The following is a 21,648-nucleotide window of genomic DNA, read 5'->3' as shown; positions in this document are numbered from 1 at the left end:
GTGTCTCCTTCCAGGATCCAGTCAGATGGCATGTTGACTCTCCAAAGATGTGGCCCGGGATGCTACACTTACTGACCCTGTAAGAACAGAAGGTACGGACACCCATCTTGGAGCACGTAGGAACAACAGACACACACACGCACGCACACACACACACACACACACACACACACACACACACCACCCCCCTCCCTCAGCACCACTTCCGTGGGCGACACCATGGCAGCCCGGAACAGAAACACTAGTTTTGCACCCAACTTCAACCCACTCCAAGACCATGCCTCCTCCCTTCCCTACAACTTCAGTTACGGTGACTATGACCTCCCTCTGGATGAAGACGAAGATATGACCAAGACCAGGACCTTCTTTGCCGCCAAGATCGTCATTGGTGTCGCCCTGGCAGGCATCATGCTGGTCTGCGGCATTGGCAATTTTGTCTTCATAGCTGCCCTCGCCCGCTATAAGAAGCTGCGCAACCTCACCAACCTGCTCATTGCTAACCTGGCCATCTCCGACTTCCTGGTGGCCATCGTCTGCTGCCCCTTCGAGATGGACTACTATGTGGTGCGACAGCTCTCCTGGGAGCATGGCCACGTGCTTTGTGCCTCTGTCAATTACCTGCGCACTGTCTCACTCTACGTCTCCACCAATGCCTTGCTGGCCATCGCCATCGACAGGTGAGCCGGTTGGGCCAGAGTAACACCGAGGGGAAGGCCAGGCTGCCTCTTTCTTCACTTAAGACCAGACAGGCTGGCACTGGCCCACATTTGAACACTCACTGATCTGTACAGGGGCAAGAGAAACCTTACTTCTTCAGTTGTCCTTGTTCCCAAAAAGCATGGGCAAGGGTAAGGCTTTGTTTGATTTCCTGGCTGAGAAATGCCTCGGTCCTTGGCTTTGCACAAGAAAGAATTCATGCTGAAGCCTGGTTTATGATCCAAGTGGGTTTTTTTTTTTTATAAAGGATGGAAGAAGTTTCAGGTTTTACAGTCCCGACCACGGGCGCCCTCAGGGCTTAGCACACCCACACATGGCGCCTCTGAGGCCAGAGGGGAAAAATGAGAGAAAGAGAGACTGAGGCACAGCTGTGGGGGACCCCTGGCCATGAACCGTGGTGTTGCCGCTCAAAGAGAAGAAGGTGGTCTCCCGGTTCAGGCTTTTTTAGGGCCTTCCTCTGGGAGGCGGGGTCCACGGTGCTGGTTGACCCCATTGGCTTAATTAAGCCCACCTTGCCTAGATTGGGCCCACCCTGGTGTACTGCCTTCCTGGCTCCAGGGTCTGAATATAAGCAGCTTTATTCGCTTCCAACTTCCTATAGGGGGCCCCCTAGGCGTGGAGGGGAACAGCCCTCTATCTGGCTACCTAACAGCTTTGAGCCCCGCCCTTGGCCCCAGCTCTTGACTCTGCCCCCAGACACTGCCTCTAATTCCGGTGCATGCATGCCTGTGACAGTGAGTGACATCAAACACAAAAGCTAAATCATCAACTTCAGGCGATTTCTATCCCGAACCAACACAGCAGTCAAGAGGGTAGCTCCCACTCAAAATAACACACACCAATTTATTCCAGGAAAGGCTCCCCAGATCAAGATATTTCCATCCCTTGGAAGATTTCCTTAGGCCGCTTGCCAGTCGATTTCCCCCACCCTGAGCAACCATTAGTTTATATTTCTACCACCGGGCTTAACAACTGTGAGTACTGTAGCCCAGAAAGCATCCGGAAGCCGGAAGCCGGGGTGACTGATCAGCCAAGCAGCCCTGCCTCCAGGGAGTAGGAAAGGGAGGGATACCTGCTGGAGAGTTTCCAGACAATCTAATCCCAAGTGAGGTGACCTACCACCCTTTTGGGTGGGAAGGGGAAAAAAATTACTCAGCACCTTCTTGGCAATTAATTTTCTTTTGGTAGGATAGCCCCATAATTCTGAATAAAGTGTAGGTAACTGCTGTGGCAGCTTGTTCTTCAGTTTCATTTACACCCCCTCCTCCCCTAGCAACATGGTTAAATTCCAGAGTCCCGGTTGTTCTGTGAAAATCAGGGTGTCTTTGGTGCTGGTGCCCCACCTCCTTGCTTGGAACCCCTTGGACACCTACAGTGTGTCCTAGGGATGTGCATGACATGGTGAGACCCTCTTCGCCAGCATGACTTCCCCACAGCCATGGAGCTGGGGGATTGGGTCAATGGTGGTAGTGGTGATCAGGGTGTGCCTGCTACCTACAGAGCAGCATGGGCCTTCAATTACCTGGTGCTCCAGGTCTCTGTGCCTCACATCTTCACCTTCCCATTCTGCCTGCCCCAGAGATGGTCCTCGGTATGGGTGGGTCCCAGACCCACAAGCAGGTGATGATGCCCAGCCACCTGGATGCAGCAGAAGCTGTAGCGGTGACAGAGGAGCCTCTTAAGGACAAGAGACTTCCTAGTTTCCCAACCAACCCCTGTGGTTCCTGCCACCTGTTCTGGGCCTCGCTATCTGCCCCTCCTATGCATCATCTATCTGCCTGCCCAGGACTCCTCATGGCCCTGTACCAGCTCCTCCACCCTACTCTGCTCGTAAGAACCACCAGCTGGTGGGGAGGGGAGTTTTTATCACACCATTTTGTAAATAAAGGCAGAATTTGAACTTGAATAAAAAAGAACCACCAGCTGCCTGAGTGGCCTCACGCCCTCTCAGCAACCTGGCTCTTCTCCTCCCCCTTGCTGCTGGGTTCCCCTTGGATGCACAACATAGTCAGAGAGTAGACTGTCTTTTAACTGTTGTTGTCAATGCAAAAGATGAGAAAACAAGATTGTTGTTGGTAAGTGAGGAGTAGGTCTAGATCCATGGTTCTCAGCATTCCTAATGCCGAGACCCTTTCATACATCGTGTTGTGGTGACCCCCAACCATAAGATTATTTTCATTGCTACTTCATCACTGTAATTTTGCTACTGTTATGAATTGGGCGACCCCCGTGAAAGGGTCGGTCGGGACCCCTTTGGGGGGTTGAGAGCCGCTGGTCTAGATGGAATCATACAGGATACATTTCCTAGGGACTTCCTTACAGAGCTGGTTATTAAACAAGGTAGCAGGGTTGTTTGCAGAAAAGAGGGAAAGATGTGCCTGTCTTTGCTATTTTACATACATCTGGGGTCCTCATTTGCATACATTTGCATGTAATGTTTCCTAAATCCTTGCTCTGTTACCAATTGGTAAAGGAAAGCAGGGACTAGCGGCCTATGACAAATCTTACATATGTTGCATTCATGTGAACCAGTGAGGCCACCTGTTCAGTTCCTGTCACATTGGGGTTACTGTCTGTCTGCCGTGGTGACCTGGGCTGAAACTCCTGTTGACGTGCTTTGTAATCTTCCAGCTCTTTTGTCTCCCTTCACCTGTTTTTCCCCTACTTCTCAGTGCTAATCAGGTCTGTTGTCGATTTTAGTCAGCCAGCTAATTATTTGGTGATAAAATGCACATGCCGGCATAAGAAGTAACTTGCTTTTTATAACATGAAGTTCCTGCAGGAAAAACGATGCTTCCAACTCTGAAGCTCACCAGCCTCAAACAGGAGTGCCTATCAGTCCAGCCGAACAGAATTCACCACGGGAACTGATAGGCCCCAGCCCATGCCCTACTGAACAGGAATCTCTTGGGCTGTTTTTTGATCCATCTCCTCCGGATGAATGTCATTTATCACTGCTCCCATCTGCTTTATCCCTCCGAAGCTTTTGTCTTTCAATGTGGGGGGTGGTATCCTGGGAATTTCTCAGACTGCTCAGCCACACCCCTTGTGTCCAGCCCTCTACCAAGTCCTGGCAACCCTCTTGTAAGTCCTTTCTAGACCATCACAAGATTCTCCTAAACCTGTCTCTCCGTCCACCAAGGACTCAAGGCTGTCCATCAAAGTCTCCTGATGCACATTCAGCATCCACCTCTCACCATCAGGGAGCAAACCTTTGCAAGGCACTTCAAGCTTAGAAAACTCCCAAAGCTCTGCTGCCCACAGACGGCATGCCAAGTGCTGCGTCTAGCATTCAGAGTCGTTTTTTTTTTTAATTGGGGCTGTTACGGCTCTTATCACAATCCATACATGCATCCATTTTGTCAAACACATCTTCACATATGTTGTCATCATCTTTTTCAAAACATATGTCTTTCTACTTGAGCCCCTGGCATCAGCTCATCGTTTCTCCCCGTCCCTTCTCCACTCCTTCCCCCATGTCCCCTTGATAATTTATAAATTATTCTCTTTTTTTAAAAGTTTTTACACCAAGACTGCTGTCTCATTTCACCCACATTACTGCTTTTCATCCCCCTTGGATGGGGGCCATATGTCGATCATTGTGATCAGTTCCCCCTTATTCACCCCACTCCTTACCCTCCTAATATCGCTGCTCCTTTAATTTGTCCTAAGGGGGTTATCTGTCCTGGATTCCCTGTCTTCTTTCACCCACTTTTCTGTTGTCCATCCCCCTGGGAGGGAGTTATAGGTAGATAATTGTGATCAGTTCCCTATTCCCCTGCCCCTCCCCCCCAACTTCCTCTTACCCTCCTGACATCACTACTTTCATTATTGTTTCTGACGGGTTTATCTGTCCTGGATTCCCTGTGTTTCCAGCTCTTATCTGTACCCGTGTACATGCTCTGGTCTAGCCAGATTTGCAAGTAAAATTGGGGTCATGATAGTGGGGATGGGGAGGCAGCATTAAAGAACTAGAGGAACGTTGTCTGGTTCATTGGTGCTATATTGCACCCTGACTGGCTTGTCTCTTCCTTGTGACCCTTCTGTAAGGGGATGTCTAGTTGCCTACAGATGGGCTTTGTGTGTCCAGTCCATGCTCCCCCTCATTCACATTGATATGATTTTTTGTTCTAGGTCTTTGATGCCTGATACCTGGTCCCATCAACACCTCATGATCACACAGGCTGGTATATTTCTTCCACATGAACTTTGTTGCTTCTGAGCTAGATGCCCACTTGTTTATCTTCAAGCATTTAAGACCCCAGATGCTATATGTTTTGAAAGCCGGGCACCATCAGCTTTCTTCACCACAGTTGCTTAGGCACCCATTTTGTCTTCAGTGATCTTGTCAGGAAGGTGAACATCACAAAATTCAATGTTAGTAGAACAAAATGTTCTTGCGTTCAGGGAATACTCGAGCAGAGGCTCGATGTAAAGTGACATTATTGGAGACGTCAAGCTTCCCCCCATTTATCATGATGTTGTTTATTGGTCCAGTTGGAAAGCTTTTGTTTTCTTGTTGATGAGATGTAATCCATTCTGAGATAGAAGATGTGAATCTTGTCAGATTAGTTTCCCACATTCTAATATGGAGTCCTCGTGGCAGAGTGTAGTTAACTCCCATTCACTTGAACTAGAATTCTTCCAGTTATACGGATCAAGTAGATCTCCCATCCATTGCATTCTTAGGGGCCCCATGTCTAAGTAGCCAATGCCATCAGTCCATCCTAATCAGATTGTTCTGAGGACTGCTGTGACTATGCGGTCCATCATGTCCACCAGCCCCACCTGGTCTTTGTCAATTAAGTGCCTCCACTTGGCCCCTACCATCACAGAATCCACTTAGCCCTCTTGTAGTCTGGTGTCTCGTTATGGTTTGGGCAGTCCCCACTGTCAAATCTAGCTGACATAAAATAGAAATTATAGCAGTCTTCAAGGGTCCTGGGGTTCCCTTCACAATTTACATCCTCATGATTGTGGTAAAAAGTATGTCCTCTGGGCACTCCATGATGATCTGTGAGTCCAGTCAGAGACACGCACTCTAATACGCCAGTTTTACTCGGCCTTTGCTATCTTCTTCTAGAATATACTAATGCAGGTCTGGCCTTTCGGCTTAAGTTAGATTAGGCCACCACTTAATTCAAGCGTCAGTGAACCAATCAAATAAATGATCATTGGTCCCAACAATGGACACAAACATAACAAGTTTGACGATGGCACAAGGCCGGGCAGTGGTTTATTCGGTTGTAATGGGGTCGCTTTGAGTCAGAACCATCGTGACTGACCTAACCACAGCAAACAACAACTTCCTTTTTATAACTTCTTGAGCTGAAATATTGAATAAATAATCTGTTCTTAGTAGGCCCGTATCCATAAACTTAGATTGCTCTTCATACCATTATCCCACACCCTTAATATCATTCCCCCACAGATTTCTCCTGGTGTCTCTTAGAAAACGCAGGCAGTTCTTTAGGGGCACAGTATATCTCTTCGTGAGTCACACTTTGCTCTTCCCTGCTTGAGGTTCACTAGAACTTCAATCGAATTGTAAGTCTAGAGACAAAAATGGGTGATGGGGTAGGTCCTGGGAGCATTCAGCAATGTCTCCTCAAGTCTTTGCCTGGCTGCACCTCAGGTGATGGTGGCTCAGGTGACCTCGTCAAATGGGGAGAGGACAGTGGTTTCACAGGGTGACTTAGCAGACAGAAATGCAATGTCTTCAGATGGGAGTAAGAGGACGGGTTCAGTTGGCATGAATGACTCCACGGAATTTAGGGGTTCGATGTCCCTGGGTTCCGAATTATAGGTCTAGATAGCTCGATCCCCAGTTTCAGGATCTCATTTTTGGGAATTCAGTGGGTGTTGTGATGCAACCGCTCTTGTGATAAGATTCAAGGCTTCAAGGTGCGGTTTTTAGTTTTTACTATGAAAAAAAAATACTTTCACATCACAAGTAGCAACTTTCAGGTTTGGTGTATGGCTCTTGAGCCGTAACTCGAGCTTTGAACTCATCCCTTGTCTGGTGAAAGTAGGACCAACCAGCTGGCTTCCTGGTACTTATCATTCTGGTGAAATTGTAGGGAAGTATCAAATATGTAACCACTCGGCATCATTTTTCACAAATATTTGATCCATCGGTGGTGATAGTTTGCATAAAGGGGGGGCATCAAAAAGTTCATTGAAAGGGGAAATGAAAAGATAATGGAATTTACCAAACGTTTTACTACTGGGCATGTAGTCATCAGTACCTTTAACACAAGCCATACTTGAGAACCAATTCAGAAAACTCATCCTGGTCATTTTACTCCTCTAGCACCAAATGTGTAAGGCTGGGTTCTCTAGAGGAGCAAAGCCAGTAAAGTGTGTGTGTGTGTGTGTGTGTGTGTGTACATACATACATATTATACATAGAGAGAGAGAAATAGATTTCAAGGATATTGCTCACACAGTTAGGGAGACTGCAAGTTCCAAATCCACAGGTCAGACATCATACTGGTGGTCTCTCCTGACACACATGGTGGTACAGGCTGGCAAATGCCAAATCAGTAGACCAGATGGCAGATTTCTGGCTCACATCCCCCAAACCAGGAGTCAGAGATGACAAGTCACATGAGGGATGAAGAGAGGGCAAGCTTTACCAGAACATCATATGTGCTGGATGCAGACAACGCCCCCAGGGGAACTCCCCTTTTAACTGATGGCTCCCATCAGATTCCAAGACAGTGGGTGCTTATGTACTATCTGTCAAACCACTGAGAATTATGGTCTAGCCAAGTTGCGGTCAAACTTTAGCCATACACCAATGCTCAAAATCCATTGGTGAGAGTCACTCTAGAAATACTAGAGGACTTTGGAGGTCAGAGGAAATCTTCAGACACAGAAATGTAGGTGCTGGGATGTGAGAGTTGACAGGTGCACATTGAAGTGACAAGAGCAAAGAAGGGTGAGCGAGACACCACCAGCATCTGCCATGTCCTGGTAGAGCCAGAGCTAATTTTTTGCTTTTCCTGTGTGTCCAGCCTACACACACAGAAACATAAAATAATAGAAGCTATAATCCTTGATCTCAAGGAACTTTTCTTCCAGACAAAGCTAGTATTTGTGAAGCATAAGAACCATCAGGGGATAAATCGAGAGGAAGATGTGCTATTGTGTCATTAGTGCCATGTGGGAAGGCTTCGTGAAGGAGGATGGGGTGGTTCAAAGGTGCAGAGTAACTAGCACCCTCTCTCCCTGCTCAGGTTCTAAATCCATAGAAAGGCAACGAAACAGTGATTAGAAGAATGGATGGCCAAACGCTCGCCTTGTCCTGATGATGCTGATATTGAAAATGGGCTTCTTTGAATGAGTGTGGGGACTGACTCATACCCAAACCTGGAACTAGATGGGCCTGTGTCCCCTGAAACATAAACACAGGTCTCCCTGTATACTGAACTTTGTCCCTAGGGAAAATATGCTTACTTGGGTCACTGCCCAGAAATATCAGAAGAGCCACCCAGCAGAGTGTCTTACTGCCCCCGCAGTAAGAACCTAGGATCATGCAGAGCAGACCACGAAGTGGTCCAATTTCTAGTCATAGAGATCATAGAAGGGGCGGCTTGTCCAGGACACACATCTAAGCAGGTCAGCAGCAAGAAAGACCTTGCAGGTCGCCCTCTGGCCAGTGGACAGCTCCCAGGATGCTTTCTGAAACTTACTTTCTAGGATACTGACACAAAAGCCCGAGTGCTAATCAGTGCAGTTATTCCTGTCCCCAGATAAAACTGTGCCTCAGGAACTTAACTGATTTCACTAAGTATGCACCGCTGGCATGCAGTCCCTAGGAATAACCCAGGGTCGGCATTCTTTCCCTCGTGATGTACTGGGGACAGCTCTGAATTTTGAAACACCCTACAGAATGAGGAAGATGCTTTTGGATGAAACTAATTAGAAATTAAGTGTCTGCCACAGAATAAGCAGGAATGTGGAAATGCCCATCGGTCTTGGTTATTGTGATCCTTTTTTGTGATGAAAGGTACACACTGAGCTGCTAGCCCTAAGATCATCTGTTCAAACCCACCAGTTGCTCTAAGGAGGAAAACTGAGGTTCTCTGCTCCCCTGAAGATTAAAAGTCCTAGAAACCCAAAGGGGCAGTTCTACTCTGTCTTACAGGGTCACCATGAGTTGGAATTGAATCAAGGGCAGTGAATTTGGGGGGCGGTGAGGGTGGGTTGTTTGTTTGTTTTGTTTCTTTAATGATAGACCCAGGTTGAGAGAGTAAATTTTCAACTGAGTGCATTATGAAGTGTTTAGGATTTAGTGTGCTAGAAGCATTCCTCCCTCTCCCAAAAGACGTTCTCATTGTAATCCCAAGAGCCTGTGAATATGTTAGGTTACATGGCAGAGCGTAATAAAGAGAGGAGATGAAAATGAAGTTGTCAATCAGCTAACCATCAACTAGATTATACTGGATGACCTGGGTGGGCCCGATGCCGATGTTTTGTAAAAGGAGCCTGGATACTGGTCTTTACGAAGGGAAGATGGAAAGCCATTTACTTCTCGCTGGCCTTCCCTTCCCCCACATTCCCACCTCTGCCTTCCTGCCTCTAACGCAGGGTGGCACTGAGGGTTGGGAAGAGGGTCCCTGTCCAGTGCCCGGGGACAATACCCCACCTCTCAGTGATGACCACACCCTTCTCTCACCTCTCAACTCTGGATGCAGTGTTTGAAATGGAGGGCTTTGAAAGCCCTGTGTTCTTGGGCAGAATGGAGAGCTTGAACGCAAAGGTGGTGGAAAGAAGACTCCCAATATAATGATAATGATAAGAGCAACAGTAAGTATTGGGCACCTACTAGCATTTTTATTGATATATTAATTACTTTGTTTAATATTCACAGTATCCCTGGAAGCTCCAAATCAAACTCACTCCCTGATGACTGATAGTGACCCTATAGGACAGAGCAGGACAGCTGCTGCGGGTTTCTGAGACTGTAACTCTTTATGGGAGTAGAAAGCTTCCTGTCCCACAGAGCGGCTGGTGGTTTCGAACTGAGGACCTTGTGGTTAGCAGCCCAATAAAGAACCGCTGTGCCATCAGGGCTCCTACCCTGGAAGCTACGTGTTGTTCTATCCATTGCTGCATTTGAGAAAATAAAATTCACAGACATTGGGTAATTCAGCCCAGAGCACGAGCCATTCAGGTGATGAGCCTGGAATTACTTATCCTGCTTGACCCCAGCCTGTGCTGTTTGCCCTAAACCACTCTGCTACGCCAAATGCCAAACCACATCGCTAAACTAATTTAAAGCTTGTTGAAGCTGGGTAATAGACTTAAGGCCATCAGCATGCCAGCTTGTCTCACGTGGCCTTGAGGTGAATGAAACGCATGTGCATTCTTATTCTCAGCTTTCCTCTCCCACCAGGTACCTTGCTATCGTTCACCCCTTGAAGCCACGCATGAATTATCAAACGGCCTCCTTCCTGATTACACTAGTCTGGATGGTGTCCATTCTCATCGCCATCCCATCGGCCTACTTTGCCACCGAAACTGTCCTCTTCATCGTCAAAAAACAGGAGAAGATCTTCTGTGGCCAGATCTGGCCCGTGGACCAGCAGCTGTACTATAAGTCCTATTTCCTCTTCATCTTTGGTATCGAGTTTGTGGGCCCCGTGGTCACCATGACCCTGTGCTATGCCAGGATCTCCCGGGAGCTCTGGTTCAAGACAGTCCCTGGCTTCCAAACAGAACAGATCCGGAAGCGGCTGCGCTGCCGTCGGAAGACGGTGCTGGTGCTCATGTGCATCCTCATGGCCTACGTGCTGTGCTGGGCGCCCTTCTACGGCTTCACCATCGTGCGCGACTTCTTCCCCACCGTGTTTGTGAAGGAGAAGCACTACCTCACGGCCTTCTATGTCGTCGAGTGCATCGCCATGAGCAACAGCATGATCAACACGGTGTGCTTCGTCACCGTCAAGAATAACACCATGAAGTACTTCAAGAAGATGATGCTGCTCCACTGGCGCCCCACCCACCACGGGAGCAAGTCCAGTGCTGACCTTGACCTGAAGACTAGCGTCATGCCCGCCACTGAAGAGGTGGACTGTATCAGGCTGAAGTGATCTGCAGGTGTTTACCAATTGAAAGCCCAGAAGCATCCATCACGCACCATCAGCCACACTCCTGGATTGCATGGTGAAGAACAACTCCACCGTGGTTCACGCTCCACCGTCCTCCAGGGCTGGGCCTTGAAGGGCAGAGCACACCGCACCAGCCTTCATCTGAGGTCTGCTCGGCATCTCCTGTGTGCACCCCCCCCCACCAACGGCGCATGTAGGTGAGGCCAAGTGTAGCTGACATCCATCACGTGCAAAAACATAAGAGTGAAATCTCAGCAGAAGCTGCTGGAGTCGGCCAGCTCCATGCAGGACCTAGAGATGCAGGCAAGAGCCACAAATGGTTATCAGTACCCAGCCTCTAGCTTCCCTCACTTATATCTCATCGGTGCCGAAGATCACGGGCCTCTGGAAAGAGCGCACTTGGACCTGACAGGAAGCTTAAGGGTTTTACAGCCTCCTGGGAAGGGGTGCCTGCCATCGCACGGGGCTTTCCTGCCCAGCTCCTCCCACGGATTCTGGACGCCAGAGATGAACCTGTCTCTTAACCGGGCCAGCCAGTATGGCCATCTACAACGCTGTCCTTTCAAAGAGCCCAAAATCCCTTTCCCACGGATGCTTGAAAGGCCGTCACTGTTGTTTCCTTTTCATGAAGGGGAGCAATCCTGAGACGAGCAACAGCCGCAGCTCCTGACCCTTCATGGACAGGATTTCAGAGGCTCGGGCTTCAGATGGGAAGACAGGAAGCACACTAGGGGCTGAGGCTGCCACCGGTGAGGAACATAGTCTTGATGGCCATTTCGCCAAGACCTGGGCCAGTTTTCTTGAACACTCTTTTATGAAATGGGCTCTTATTTGGGACTCCAAAGACCAGGCTTCAGCTCCCAGTTTTGCGTCACTCGAATGGCTGATGTCCCTCTCCGGGCACTGGCCTCTTCAGAGAAGTTGGCATGGGAATGATGAAAATGCCTTCTCTACCTATCCTGTAGGACGATGGGGAAAATCCATTATAAGTGATGTTTGTGAAAATACTTTCCAACTGTACCCATGACCAAATGGTTAAATGATAGATACTGCACCGGCTATTTTAGACAAGAGAAAACTCATCCTCCGAGCTCATTGAAAAACCTCTTTACTTTCATCTTCCCAAAGATTCTCCAACTCCAGTACTTCTGGGGTGAAAAGTAATTCTTATCCTGGTTTATAATGAGGAAGATTCAACCTTAAAGTTTCAGTGAGCCCCCAGAAACTCACAATTCCAATGGTCTTAGACATAGTGGCAATCTATCCCTGCATGCTACTAAACAGCATATCCCAGAAGTATCTAAATATCATTTCTGAATCTATTTGTATCATTGAATACAAACCTGTGATCATTCTATGTGGTGATTCTTTTTGAAACATGAAACAGTACCTGATTTGTGATTGACCCCTACACATTTGGGTACCTTCTAATTTTCTGTAGAGAATACGGTTACTTGGTTGTTTATTCTTAATTATAGGTACTCGGTTGTTTCTCTTAATTATGTGTTAGTTGTGACATTTTAGCCAATATTCTGTCACCATCAACAAACTCACTTTCAGCCCATATTCTCGGGAAATGCAACTGGAATATTGATTGTTGTTCTTATTGGAGGCGGTGGGGGTGGTGGCATCAGTTGGTTACAATGCATAGCCACCCGTGGGTAATAGACTGAAACACTGTCTGGACCTGCCCAACCCTTACTATGCTTGAGTCCACTGTTGCAGCCACTGTGTCAGCCCATCTCCTTGAGCGTCTTCCTCTTCGTCACTGACCCTGCTTTGCTAAGCATGATGTCCTTCTCCAAGGATTGGTCCCTTCTGATAACATATCCAAAGTGCATGGGCAAAGTCTTTGCCTACTCACTTCTAAGGAGCATTCTGGCTGGACTTCTTCCAAGAGAGATGTTTTCATTGCTCGGACAGGCCATGGGATGTTCAGTGTTCTTCTTTAGCAATCATAACTGAAAGACATCAACTCTTCTCCAACCTTTTTTATTCATTTTCTAGCTTTCTGGTGCCCATGATATGACTAAGAATAACATGGCTTGGATCAGGTGCCCCTTAATCCTCAAATGACACTTTTACCTTTCAACACTTTAAAGAGGCCTTTTGCAGCAGATTCGCCCAACGCGGTGTGTCGTTTGATTTTGTCACTGCTGCTTGCATGAGCATTGCTGTGGATCCAAGTAAAATGAACTCGTGGACACACTTCGGGATTGCTCTGCTTATCACGAGGCTGCTTAGTGGTCCGTTTGTGAGAATTTGTTTTCTTTATGTTGAGGAATAATCCACGCTGCAGACTGTCGTCTTTGCTCTTTATTAGAGAGTGCTACACGTCTTCGACTTCAAGCAGCAAGACCGTGCCATCTGCAGGCTGCCGTATTCTCCACGTCATCCAGCCTCTCGGGTTATTGGCACAGCATACAGATGAACGAGGATAGTGAACGGATCAAACCCCGACACGCACCTGTCCTGACCGGAAACCAAGACCTTTCCCTTGTGCTATTAGCACCACTGCTTCTTAGTCTGTGTTCAGCATAGGATCCCAAACTTGTTTGGCCTACCACCCCCTTTTCAGAAAGAACATTCATCAGTGCCCCACCCCCTAGAAATTAAAAACTTGTGTTGTAGCCCGTAATCTGGGATAGAACATAAGTGTCTGCTCTTGCAGCACCCCTGACTCATTCCACGACCACCACCACCCAAGCCGGAGTGGCGTCGTCGACTTTGGAAAACACTGCTGCAGGAGTCCTGCACGAACACAAATGTTCTGAAATTCCCATCCGTTGCAACCAACCCCGTAATGTGTGAGGATACACAAAGTTGCATGCCTTTGAAAAGTCAAGAAGACGCGAATAAACATCTCTCTCCCATCCTGTACTTTTAGCCAAGGTCTAGCTGACATTGTTGATGATAGTCTTCGTTCTAAAGCCTCTTCTGAATCCAGCTTGAATTTCTGATAGTTCCCTGTTGATTTACTGCTGCCATTACCATGTCTGGATTCTCTTCAGCAAAACTTCATTTGCCTGTGATATTAATGATACTGTTTGGTCGCTTCTGCATTCTTTTTAATGAGTCCATGGGTTCCTTCCATCTGCTTTTAAGCTTCCTGCAGAGTTCAGTATTTTCCCCAAAGAATCCCTCCACACAGCAACTCAAGCCTTGATTTTTCCCCCCTCAGTGCTTTCAGTTTGAGAAATGCCTTCGACGTTCTAATTCCAGGTCTTGGTGTATTTCTCCAGGATTATACTGCACTTCATTTTTTTTTTGAAATCTTCTGTTCAATTTTAATGTCATCACTTCCCATTCACTTTAGTTTCTCCGCATCCAGGAGCAACTTTCATAGTCCCTCTGACATCCATTTGACCTTTCATTTCTGTCTAGCCCTTGGTAGCTACCTACACCTGCTCTGGCCACGAGTTTTCAGTGCATCAAATAGGTTCTTCCGATGGTCTCTAAATTGAGGTGGAGTTTACTCAAGGTTGTACTTTGACAATCATGGACTTATTTTCATTTTCGTCAACTTCAACATAAATTTGCATATAAGCAATTGATGGCCCCTTCCACCATTGGCCTTCTCCAAAGTCTGTTTCTACAGATGCAGATGATTTGGTTTCTATGTATTCCTTCCAGCAAAGTCCACATACTTAGTCACCGTGAATGTTGAGAAGAAGTATTTGCAGTGGATAAGTTGTTGGCCTTGTAAAACCCCATTGTGATCTCTAGAGTCGTGTCTGTCACTGTGGCTATCGTTCTCAACTGCCAATCCTTCTTTGTTTTCAACTTTTACATTCCACTCACCATTCATCTTCACCCATCTGAATTGTATGTTCGGTCAATCTCAGACTGAAGAAGTTGATAGGGTTCCTCTTTTTCCTCATCTTTGACATTAATGCTCGTGTGTAAATAGTAGTACTACTGGATCTTCCTTGTAGGCATATGGATATTATCACGGACAGTATTGTACTTTAGCATTGATCTTGTAATGTTCTGTTTGATGATGAATATGACACCATTCCCCTTCAATTTGTCATCCCCAGCCTAGTAGACATATGATGAGATAAATGCCCATTAACAATCCATGTCAGCTCATGCGTGCCTAGGATAGATCTTTCTTTATGTTTCATTTGGGTTTTGATGACTTGCAATTTTCCTGATTGCACACTTTCTACATCCCACACTCCAATTATTAATAGATATTTGCAGCTGTTTCTTCTCATTTTTTTTCAAAATAAAAATTTAATAAAATGTTAGCTTAAGTAAAATGCTTGTAAATTCTGATTCCACAAAGTAAATAGTGAATTCCAAAGTCACATGAATACTTTTGGATTCCCTGCATTTAAAATATATATAATAATTATTATATTGTTACATATTATTCCTGTCATGGTTCTTACAGTGAGAAGATTCTTTCAGAGTAGACTGTGTATCAATTGCGTCTGTCAACAGAATCCATCCTCCTTTCCCTTTTACCCTAAAGTGTACCACCCTCTTGTTCAAACTTAACTGACATGGCTTTTGTACATAGCAGTGTGCATTTGTGATTTTCCAGTGAATAAAAGTGTGCATTGTTATAAAGGAAGTCATTAATAAAGAGACTCTTTACCACCGTGTTTCTGTGTTTCCCCCTACTCTTTGATATTGTGTTAGGTTGTCCCCTTACAAACGAGGGAGTCGTATCTAAATAAGCCAACCCTGAAGCAGGGAGGGAACTTGATAACGGGAGTTTTAGAACAGATACAACTCATACCAAAAACCAGCCTTGTACCAAGTGTTTATTCGTGGATCCAGACAAGCAGGGAAGCACCAGCCTGCACTGCCGCTAGCCCATCATTTCTAAACCACCTGCTTAAGTGAAAACCGCTGTAGGCAGGGACATTGTTCATCCCGTCAACAGGTGGTAAGGTATTACACTAATTGCGCCTGTATTTGCCCTTTTCTTCTCAAAACCAATGGTAAGTTTAAGAGACTTTAAGTATGCTAAGACAGATAGAAGAAAGATAGATAGATAGATAGATAGATAGATAGATAGATAGATAGATAGATAGATAGATACATTCATGCATATTAATCATATTGAAAAATTACCCCGTTGGGCAAAATGAATACATTTCCTCCTTCGGGGTAAGAGAAAAACTTTGTGATGAAGCTGACAGAGATTCTTCTTTCAGCATTTAACATTTAATGAAAGTTTCTCAAGGAAATTCAACAATGCCTTGAGGCAGGCACTCAAGCAGGAAAACCAATTCTATGCTCACAGACTTGAGAGAAAAAAAGTGATTTCATTAGAAAACTAAAAGTGAGGCTATTTCAGGGTGGAGGTGCACATCCCCCACATCAGTCACGCTTCTCTTTGGGCGTAGAGGGTGCCCGGACGTGAGCACACGTGCACACCCACACATCATCGCAGCAGGAAATGCCTTTTAATTCTCCAGCTCCTTCCTTTCCCAGATTAGCGATTGGTCTAAGGACACAGCGCCAGCACTGGCGGGGGCAGAAGACGGCCCTCGGGTCTGGCTCTAGCAGCGGATGGCACTTGGTGACTGAGGCTCTCACGAGTCTGAAGAAATAGGTCCTTGCATTGAATGCTTTCAAGGCCATGTGAGCTGGTTTGGGGCCTCCTTAGAGAATCTTAACCTATCCCAAGATACCTTCCATCTCCCCAACAAACCGAGAGCCCATTCCATCCAGAAGACTTCATAGCCCAGATTCCAGGATTCAGGAAGCCAGAGGGAATGACAATAGATGTCTTCTAGTGCAGGGATGGGAAACCTTTTTTTTTTTTTTCCCTGATGACCATTTGGACATTTATAGCATCATTTGAGGACCATACAAAATTATCAACCTGAAAATCCGCCTGCTATAGTTGGTCAAACATTTCGTTAACTCACCCCTCATGTAATGGTGGAACTGCTTCTCTGGTGAGGCATCTGATGTCAGCTGGTATTGATAATGTTGCCGCTCACAACTAACTCTTTCTAAGTTTGCTTCGGTCATTTGAGCACAGGGGACTCTCTGGGATGGTAAGTCTTGGTAAGAACTGTTCTCACCCCAAACCAACAATCATATTGATGCAAATGAGGGGGGTGAAGTGGAGACCCAAAGCCCATCTGTACACAATCGACATCCCCTCACAGAAGGGTCGCAAGGAAGGCACCAATCAGCCAGGGTGCAGTATAGCACCAATGGAACACACGACATTCCTCTAGTTCTTTAGTGATTCCTCCCCCCCCCCCATCATGACCCCAGTTCTACCTTACAAATCTGGCTAGACCGGAGCATGTACCCTGGTACAGATAAGAGCTCTCAACACACGGAATCCAGGACAGATAAATCCCACAGGAACAGTAATGGGAGTAGCGATACCATAAGAGTAAGGGCAAGGTGGAGGCAGAAGAGGGGAAAAAGGAAGAACCGATCGCAATGATCAACATATAACCCTCCCTGCCACCCCCTGGGTACGAACAACATAAATATGGGTGAAGGGACACAGCAGTGTTATGAAAATAATAATAATCTATAAAAGATTCATAAGGGTGGGAAAATGAAGGAAGGAAAAAAGGGCTCGAATAGAAAGAAAATGTTTTGTAAATGATGATGGCAACATATGTACAAATATGCTTGATACATGGAGGGTGGGGTAGAAAGGGGAAACCAATTATAGGGATCTACATATAACCTCCTCCCTGGGGGACGGACAAGAGAAAAGTGGGTGAAGGGAGATGTCAGTCAGTGTAAGATATGACAAAATAATAATTTATAAATTATCAAAGGTTAATGAGAGAGGGGGAGTGGGGAGAGAGGGTGAAAATGAGGAGCTGATGCCAGGGGCTTACATGGAGAGCAAATGTTTTAAGAATGATGAGGGTAATGAATATACAAATGTACTTTATACAATTGATGTATGTATGGATTGTGATAAGAGTTGTAAGAGTCCCCAATAAAATGATTATATATATATATATATGATACAATTGATGTATGGGTTGTTATAAGAGCTGTAAGAGGCCCCTAAAAATGATCTATTAAAAGTATTTTAAAAAGAACTCTTCGCAGCATTGTTTCGAACACAGAGGCGCAATTCCATGCATGTCTCCCCAACATGGGAAATATGCATCCTGGCTTCTGTAACCTTTACACAAACCAAGAAGTGGAAGGTGATTGTACATCGTCCGTGCTTTGCAGCTAGACCATATTATGTTGTAGGTTTTCAGCCACATCAATGAGTGGCTCCCTGTTGAACAGTGTTGCTAAGATGTTCAACTCCATTCATTTACTTTTTCATGTTTTGGGATCTTTTGTTAAATGCCTCAAATAGTTTCACACCTTCACCAGCATATTCAGTAACTTCTTAAATGTTGTTGTTGTCAGGGGCTATCTGGTCAATTTTGACCCATAGTGACCTGCGCACAACAGTATGGAACACTGTCTGGTCCTGCACTGTCCTCAGTGTTCCCCCCTTTTCTTGAGCCTATTGTTGCAGCCATCATGTCCATCTGTCTCCTTGAGGCCCATCCCTCCCCTTCTCCCCGCTACTTTACCAAACACCATGTCCCTCTCCAAGGATAAGTTTCTCCTCACAATATGTCCAAAGACAAAGTCTCATGTAAGACAAAGCTTCAACATGCTTGCCTCTAACCCAAGCCCTCTTGCCACACCTCCTCCACGACAGATTGGTTTGTCCTTTTAGCAGCCCATGGTACTTTCAATGTTCCTTGCCAGCACCACAATCCAAATGCATCCATTCTTATTTGGTCTTCCTTTTCAGTGTCCAGTTGTCACATGCATATGAGGCCATTGAAGAGATCACAGCTTGGGTCAGGCACACCTTAGTCCGTGAAGGTACATTCTCAGTACACTAGCGTGGGCTTGTGCAGCAGATTTACCCACTGCAACTCACCTTTTGATCTCTTGACTGCTGCTTCCGTGAGCATTGATTGTGGATCCAAGCAAGATAAAGTCCTTCACAACTTCAAACATTTCTCCATTTATCATGATGTTCCCTATTGGTCCCATTGTGAGGATGTTGGTCTTCCTTACATTGCATTGTAATCTATACTGAGGGCTGCGATTCTTGATCTTCATCAGCAAGGGCCTCAAGTCCTCCTCACTTACAGCAAGCAAGGTGGTATCATCTGCATACCTTGGGTTGTTAATAAGCCACATTCTTCTACAAATAAGCAGGTGAATTTGATACATGGCCACTTCAACAATTAACCCATCTTTCTAGGCTTGAGGAACTGAACAAGAGACACCTGTCCTCATACAAACCCTCCAGATGTGTTTGCCCCCAACAAGTCACGGATTTCAACAAGACATCCATTCTTTGGATAACCACACTGATGGGGAAGTAGGCATACACAGACCTCATCTTGTATCCAAAGCCCAGTGTGACACTCCTTAATCATGTTCTGTACATGCCGACAGATAGTGTGGACTGCAGCCAGTTCCTTTCCATTCCTCCACCGTTTGTCAACTCAGAACCTCTTCTTGTTCTTTCCAAGGAGACTAAGTTTTATGTTGATGTGTGTGATAGTTAAGGTTTATTGTGCCAACCTGGCTAATGAACACATGTGGGATTAATTGAAGGGCCGAGAGATAAATGGCTTGGCGAGCCTTTCTGGTCTCTGGTTCTCTGGTCTCTTGCTTTCTGATGGTTGGATCAGTGTGCGGGAATCTTAGCTCGTTCTCTGCCTCAGTTGGCAATGCTCACTTCCTTCAAGACATTCCTGAGGAGAAGCCACATGGACCTACCCTGATGCAGCCCTGGGTGCTGGAGCAGCCGCATGGAGACCCCTGTCAGCACTGAGATGCTTACATGCTCACTGATTCGGCGTTCCTCCTGCAGTCGGTGTCAATGCCTGTGTTTTGTGAGTCTGAGATCGGTGTCGGACATATGGGCTTGGACAGGACTGGGTTGCTTTCTTAATGTACACTTACCCTGTATATAAAACTCTCTCTTATACACATATTACTTTCTGTGGAGTTGTTTCTCTAGTCTACCCAGACTAACACAATGTGATAGAAGACAATCGCTGCAAAGTCGACAGTCTGGTTGCTGAGAGCGTTCTTCAGTAGATGCAGCAAAAAAAATAAAAAGCAGTGGCCATTCTACATCCCTTCTAGGACCAAAGGCCTCTGTTCACACCAGCCTTTTCCATGAAGTGGACCAGCCAGGAACGTGTCATCTCCTAAGGTGGCTTGGACTCTTGCAAAAAGCAGCCCAAATCCAACTCTCATTCCAGTGTCTTCTCTGATAGCTGAGCCAAGAGGGACCTGGACAAAGACACCCTGGAATGTGCAGTTAGAGTTAAATCTGCTTCGTCTTTACCCATAAGGCCTTGGAGATCAGTGTTGCTTGCTGATGAGGCTCCCGTGGGAATGACTCTCTGGAACATTGCATCTGGCACCCAACCTCATCCAGCGGCTGGTCAAATGAGTTTACAGAGCATTTTAGTGATATGGATGCTTTGTATGGGTACATTGTTTGCTATATAATTTCCTTGACTCAGATCATGTTATCACAAGACATCATTTGGATGACAGGCGAATGGTGCCAGAGAGTCCAAAGATGGAATTGGCCAGACCACCACCTCTCAGAGCATCCCGGTGATTCCTCCTGCGACTCTCCTCTGCACATCCCCTGAAGCAAATGCAAAGAAGGGTCTGCTGTGGAAACACTCCTATGGAGCATCCCCCCCACACACACACACACACACACACATTCTGGGGACCACCTGCCCAAGAGAACAGATCCTTATTTTCCATTAAAAACACTGACCTAGAAAGCTATGGCTCCTCCTTTTTCTAATATTGTCATGGAACAGAAAGACTAAAACTGCACACTCTCTCCATCCCAGGTGGGAAAGGTGAATGGCCTTAAGCCACCACTTTAATTGAGCCCTTTCCTGGCCTTTTCAAAGCTGCTGTCGGTCTTCCCGGAGTTAAAGGAAGAGTTATTAAGCAGCATGCTGTCTCTTACCCCAGGGCACACTTGAAAGGAGATGAAGGTCCGGAAAGGTCCGGATGAAGGCCATCAGCTCCGTAATATGAAGCTTAATGCCACCGAGGAGATGTGATCGTGGAAATGATGGGGTGTGATGGAAAATGTTAGTCGGCCCCCCCTGTGGGTTTCAACTGTGTCTGAGCACTGCCCTTTGCCCTTGGAGAGAGAGAGAGGAGAAAAGGAGAGGGAGTGAGAGAGGGAAAGCAAAGGTTCACCCCAGCATCTGCCTTTCCCTGGACACAATGACTCCTCCCTGAGAGGTGTGAAGGAACAGGATGCAAAATAGGGGAAACAGTGGCCACTTGATTGACTCCAACTCAGGGTGAGCCCCGTGTGTCTGAACCAAACTGTGCTCCAGCTGGTTGGCAGAGACTGGCTGGTCCGAAGTAGATCACCAGGCCTTTCTTCCTTTGCATGGAGCCCAACCTCCAGCTTTTGCTTAGTACTTGAACACATTAGCCGTTTATGTCTTGTCAGGATCTTCAAAAATAGGTGGGGGAGGAGGGCGCCTGGAAGGAAGCACTCATCCCAGGCTACTCTGTGGGGCCTGGAGTGCCAAAGGCCACCTCCACCGCCCTCTGGGGCTCCCAGGGCACTCTCGGAAACCACTTAGAAGCCTCAGGAAATGAACTGCTAGTAAGGGAAGGGTGGCTCTTGGGTGAGGCAAATCCCTTGGGTCTGGGTCTCAGGGTGGTCGTTAAAGCGAAGCTGGTGATTCTTTTTACGGCAAGAACACCATCCCTTCCATTCAGCCTGTACTGGAAGTCCTAGCCAGACCACGAAACAGGGCAAAACCTGCTCTCTAAA

The 21,648-nt window shown here is 46.5% G+C and overlaps 1 protein-coding gene across 1 annotated transcript; it reads left to right on the top strand.

Annotated features, from left to right (window-relative positions):
• The first annotated feature begins 219 nt into the window (after positions 1 to 219).
• On the top strand, positions 220 to 10,817 carry PROKR2 (prokineticin receptor 2). Its single transcript, XM_075527843.1, has 2 exons — positions 220 to 677; positions 10,121 to 10,817. The coding sequence occupies exons 1-2, from the start codon at positions 220 to 222 to the stop codon at positions 10,815 to 10,817; spliced, it is 1,155 nt and encodes a 384-aa protein (XP_075383958.1).
• The last annotated feature ends 10,831 nt before the right edge of the window (positions 10,818 to 21,648 follow it).

The sequence above is a fragment of the Tenrec ecaudatus genome, chromosome 12, assembly GCF_050624435.1.
Source record: "Tenrec ecaudatus isolate mTenEca1 chromosome 12, mTenEca1.hap1, whole genome shotgun sequence".
NCBI classification, from domain to species: Eukaryota; Metazoa; Chordata; class Mammalia; order Afrosoricida; family Tenrecidae; genus Tenrec; species Tenrec ecaudatus.
Note: the sequence above shows the minus strand (reverse complement) of the source record. Positions and strands in the feature narration are given on the sequence as shown.